At 50.6% G+C, this 5,695-nt stretch overlaps 1 protein-coding gene across 1 annotated transcript in view; it reads left to right on the forward strand.

The window, feature by feature from the left end:
• The window catches only part of PTK2 (protein tyrosine kinase 2), a 190,187-nt gene that overhangs the window by 132,849 nt on the left and 51,643 nt on the right, over positions 1-5,695 (forward strand). The window contains exons 19-22 of the mRNA XM_042780908.1: positions 1,247-1,307; positions 1,700-1,800; positions 3,385-3,500; positions 4,809-4,909. Coding sequence (XP_042636842.1) covers positions 1,247-1,307; positions 1,700-1,800; positions 3,385-3,500; positions 4,809-4,909 — 379 coding nt within the window. The remainder of the gene's footprint in view (positions 1-1,246; positions 1,308-1,699; positions 1,801-3,384; positions 3,501-4,808; positions 4,910-5,695) is intronic.

Below are 5,695 nucleotides of genomic sequence, written 5' to 3' on the forward strand. Positions count from 1 at the left end.
CTGTGGAGCGAATGTGTGCGCTTCCCTGACAGGACTGCGCTGTGGAGCGAATGTGTGCGCTTCCCTGACAGGACTGCGCTGTGCACTGAATGTGTGCACTTCCCTGACAGGACTGCGCTGTGGAGCGAATGTGTGCATTTCCCTGACAGGACTGCGCTGTGGAGCGAATGTGTGCACTTCCCTGACAGGACTGCGCTGGGGAGCGAATGTGTGCATTTCCCTGACAGGCCGGGGGAAGAGTGGATGGAAGGGTGGGGGCTCACTAGGTGAGAAGGAGACCCTGAGATGTTAGCTGGCTCAGAGAATTCCCAGAACCACACACAGGAGGGATGAGGAATTCTGAAATGAGTTGATAAAGGGAGCATAAAGTTAATTATGCCACACCCACCAGGCATGCCTAGCGTGCACTTCTGTGGACAAGGATGCTGTGCCTTATTGTCACTTTGCTGTAACTTACCAGGTGGTAGAGTCCCTCGCAAACAATGAGGCTGGAGTGACCCTATAGGGAGTCAGCTACGCAGGGCACCTCTGAGTGTGCTTCTGCCCACTTCTTAGTCTTCCACAGTGTTCCTGGACGCTGCTCACATGCCTGTGAACTTGAGCCATTGGGGATGGTCGTCAGTAATCCCTCTGCTCTGTGTTGCTGTTCCTGCTCGTTACCGTGAGAGTCAGTCCTGCACTGGTCCCCAAATCAACGTGTGTGTTTTCTGTTTTAAAAGCCTGTGGGAGACAAGTGCTTTGGGGACCACTGAAGTGGGTGGCCTTTATGGTCACTTGTGATCTGTGATCCTGCAGCTCTTTGGAGATTGCCCTGAGACTGACAACAGCTGGCCCCCTGTGCAGTGATGTCTTCAGCCCCACTATCAGAAGTTGTCTCTGGGCAGCTGGTCAGAAGGGTGTCTGTGCATGTGGGTTGGGATGTGTAAGTGCAGTGCTCCTTCTGGGTCACCAGAGGCTCCATCAGACTCCCAGACTGACGGAGCCGGGCCGGGCCGGGCTCTGCTGGGGAGCCCCGAGAATGCAGGGCCAGCAGCCCAGCGAGGCAGTGCTGGGCGTCTCTCTGCCTGGGAGTCCTCACGGCAGCTCCAGAGTGACTCTCCTGTAGCCCCTTAAGGGCCCACTGAAATGCAAGGGGACAAGGCACAGTGGCTGTAGGAGCTGGTCTGGCTCAGACACCCTGTGTCCAAAACAGAAATTCCTGCAATAGCCCACAGGCGTGGCTTCCAGGGACCTTCCCATTTCCCAGAGTCTCCCTCCTGAAGGGAACGGCAGTGATGGCTTCCTGCCAGGTGTTTGTCAGTCCCCAGGTCAGGTGCAGTGTACCTACCAGTTGGTGATTTCTGCTGTGTTACCTGGTAACAAAATTATACCTTCAACTTAAGACATTTCCAGGGGAAAGCCCAGAAAGTTAGCCTAAGGTCACATTTGTGCATAGAGATGAAAGGGCTCATTAACCCTATATTTTCAAGATACTGTCCCCTGGAAAGTCTTCGCAGTGTTACCTGGGTGCCTCCCCCCCCAAAATCTGCCATGCCTGTTCATGCACATGGGTGCTGGTTCATCCCACTGCTGAGCCTGACTGGCTTGTTTGCAAGATGGAGCTCGCGGTGCCCACAACTTCAGCCTTATGTTACTATCAAACTAGTTTGCAGAAAAACAGGCGTTTTTTCGAGGAATAACTGGACACCTTCCTTCCTAGTGACCATGCGACAGTTTGACCACCCTCACATCGTGAAGCTGATCGGTGTCATCACAGAGAACCCCGTCTGGATAATCATGGAGCTGTGCACGCTTGGGGAGGTACTGCGCTCCCGCCTTCCCTTCTGGCTGGGGGCTGGGGTCCTGGTGGTCACAGCCACTGACCGCGGTGTTGCATCTGATCATTTGGATTATCAGGAGGGCTCTGGTTTCAGATGGATGCGTCGAGGCTTGGGTTGAGCTAACACAGGGCAATGTCTTCACGTTCCCCCCAGTGGCGTGGCCTGGAGAGGCAGCTCAGTGATCTAAGGATAGAAGGAGCTGACGAGGGTGGCTGAGCTGCGGCTGAATTAAGAAACCGCCCCTTCATCTTTGTGAGGATTCATTCGGCAGTATTCTCTGGAGCCACTGACAGGAATCCGTTTCTTTTTCAAACGTGAATAAAGGGCATGGACGGACCTGCCTGCTTGGCTTTCTCTAGAACACGGACACGCTTCACTAGTGCTGTCCAAGGCGGTCCGGAAGAGCTGCAGCCCAGCTTCCCCTCCTGGAATCGGGGCAGAAATCAGATTCTTGGGCCTGGCTCTCTGTGCCCACCAACCCTGCGGGCCTTCTGGGCATTTGCACAGTGGGGATCTGCTGTCAGCCCACCTTGGGGATCTGGGTGTCACAAACAAGGCAGCTTCAGATGGTGACCCTTCCTGGTGCTAACATTATATAAAGGAGCTGTTTTTCTGAAAATCTCTAAATGATGACACATAGTCCTTATGAAAAGGCAACCAAGCAGTTTTGCCCTTTATGAGTACCTGGCATTTCCAGGTACTGGTAGAGCGACAGTAGCTGGGTGCCTGGCCCTCTTCACAGAACGGGCGGCCCTTCCTGCTTTGCAAGGGCCCCCGCTGCAGGGCCCACACTACCGTCTCACCTGCACGGGTGGCAGGGTGTGACGATGCATCAGAAGGGATGCGTCTTGCCTGCCCTGCGTTTCCAAGTTCGTGGGGTACTTGTGTATATTTTTTGTTCATACTGTTTTCCTACTTCTTTCAGAAAATGTGCTAATTCTCCTGGCTTAAAAAGATTCTGTTGAACGTGTCTCTCATTTACTGCTTTCATAGAACTAGGGTGTTAAGGTTGTCTGCCCTTCTTTGTGATGTTGGCATCTAGCTGAGCAGGGACCAGTGAGCTCAATGGGGTAGATGCTCCCCATGTGCCGTTGCATCCTCCTGCATCTACAGCTGCACTGCCCTTGGGCCCCTTCCTCGTAGCCTTGCCCTCGGGTGCCCAGGGGTGCAAGGCAGTTTGAAGGAGCAGTGAACTGATGGGTTATTTAAATAGTAACTAGATTGTTTTGTTCTCTGACTACTACTATTTAGCAATATTTTGCACTTTGCTTTTATCTTATTCATTCCCTTGAAACACATCTCTTTTTGTCAGATATTTGTGTAAACTACACAAATAAAAATTGTAAATTTACAGTAGATTCCAAAAGAGAACAGTGAAGAACCCTAATTCCTGAGGGCGAAGGTTTCTGCCTCTCGCTTCTCGGAAGGGAGGGTTGGAAACCCGCCTCCTGTGGTTCACTCTGTTTGGAATCAGCATCACTGTTGAATGTCACGTGTTTGCTGACAATGTCTGTTCTCTGTCCCTAATTCTTTCTCTTTTTCATTTTGGTCACCGTCCCAAAAGCTGAGGTCATTTTTGCAAGTGAGGAAATACAGCTTGGATCTGGCGTCTTTGATCCTGTATGCCTACCAGCTTAGTACAGCTCTTGCATATCTAGAGAGCAAAAGATTTGTACACAGGTAAGACACCTTCATAGAGCTCTGAAGTGAGAGATTGGCAAAGCTAAATACAAAATTGGCTTAGAAAATAGTGTCATCCATGAGTACTGAGCGCCTTAAAAAAATCACGTACATGAGACCAGATGGTTAACAATGACATTAAAACAAAGATGAGAATGGAGGGGAACGGAAACAGAACAACGGGGGCGGAAGTCATGAGACTGTTCACACATTGCCAAGACTGTGACCAGGGTCCCTGAACAGTTTGTATAGACCTTGTTGAAAGGGAACCTCAACTGCTGTGCAAACCTTCACCAGAAACACCAACCCACTGCTGCCAGGTCGATTTTGACTCAGCCACCCCGTAGGACAGAGTAGAACTGCCCCAGAGGGTTTCCAAGGCTGTCGATCTTTACAGAAGCAGACCGCCTCATCTTTCTCCCATGGAGGAGCTGGTGAGTTTGAACCACCAACCTCTGAGTAAGCAGCTGACCACTCAACCATTGCACCACCAGGGCTCCTTCACCCAAGACACAATAAAACATTATTTTTATAAAAAGAGAGAAAGAACCTGGGAAGGTGGTTGCCTTTGGAATGTGGTGGAGAGGCAGGGAGAGAAGAGACGCTGTGCACTGCAGACCCCTTGGCACTGTTGGGGCCTGCCGTGCAGGTCAGCAGAAAATGGTGCTGCATCCCTTCCTGTGGGGCATGTGTTCAGAGGAGTGTTCCGCACATGGAGTTCCCACGTGGTGTGCTGTTTGGGGTCCTTTGTTCATTCTGCTAACACTGCTGAGAGCCTACACCTGACCCTAGAGCAGTTGAGCAGGCGGACACAGTTCCTGAGGTCCCCGCTGACCAGTGTCAGCAGTGACATGTGGCGTATCTGTCTGCTGTCCGAATGCAACCAAAAACCCTTCAATTTGTTTGTCAGATATTGTATTAGAGGTGTGTTCTTCTTAACTGTTCTCTGGCATTAAACCAGACTGCACCACAAAGTCACTTTGAAGTGTTCTGCAGGTGACATTTACTTTAACGAGATCTCTGTAGAAGTGTTGGGTGTGTCATCTGTTCGTGCTCAGTGAAGTGACATGACGAAAGATGAGAGGTGGTTGTGTTATTTGAGATACACTGGCCATTCTTGGTTCCTGAGTGTCTACTCGCCAGAGGGAGTGTGTTTGAGACATAAAAACACGAGTATCTTTTTAAACCTCTGAGAAACACAAGCCCTCTTTTAGAGTAACTATCTTAACGTGGTGCAAGTGAGTTTGTGGGTTTGATTGTTGTGTGGTCTTGTGTTAAATTTACTGCCCTAACTTCTTCCTTTCCCAGGGACATTGCTGCTCGGAACGTGCTGGTGTCTTCCTCAGACTGTGTGAAATTGGGAGACTTTGGATTGTCTCGATACATGGAAGACAGTACTTACTACAAAGGTGAGAAGTCAGAGCAAGAAGGGAGAACAGGCTTGAAATCATTAGTATTTTTCTCGAAAGGGGTGTGTTCGGGTGTGCCCCACTGATTGTTGACAGATTGCCAACAGTGAATTCCCTTGAGGAAGAATAGCCTTTTCCACAGAGTGCTGGAGCAATAGCAACCGTGACCTAATCTCCCACCTTATACAAAGATGGGTTCAAAACCGATCATAGGCTTTGTGAGCCTTGGCTCCAGGCCTCTGCTTCTGTAGCTCCCCAGCCCCCCTCATCCATCGCTGTGTCTGCTGCACCCCGTGGTGGGCATTAGGCTCTGATACCCACGTTGTCCCTACCAATAGACTGAGAGTCCCAGGAAAGATGCCTCAGAGGCTGGAGAGTTTGGTGGCTGAGGGCTGTTCCCTCTGTGACATGTTGCTCGTCAGCCTCTAAACCGGGATGCTTTGAGCCTCTCCCTGGAAGTAGACTTCTGTTCTGTCACCCCCATCCTGATGAAGGCTCTTACAGCAGAACTTTTGTAAAACAGGCTGTAATCTACAGCTAAGGATATGGTTGTTAATGGGGCAGTTTCTACGACAGAGCTGCAAGCTGCAGTCTCTCTGTGGGGAGAAGTACACTGGGGCTTTGTGTCCCTCCCAGGCTGAGGGCACACACCACACCCCCCGACACACACCCCAAAGACCTCAGGCAGCCAATAAATGGAAAGGAAACCCAAGAGATTCAATCAAAAAACTACTGGAACTAATTGAGGGATTTAGCAAAGTCGCAGGATATAAGATCAACATCCAA

Source organism: Orycteropus afer, unplaced genomic scaffold, assembly GCF_000298275.1.
Source record: "Orycteropus afer afer isolate SDZICR_OR568_19922 unplaced genomic scaffold, OryAfe1.0 scaffold00069, whole genome shotgun sequence".
Classification (NCBI taxonomy): Eukaryota; Metazoa; Chordata; class Mammalia; order Tubulidentata; family Orycteropodidae; genus Orycteropus; species Orycteropus afer.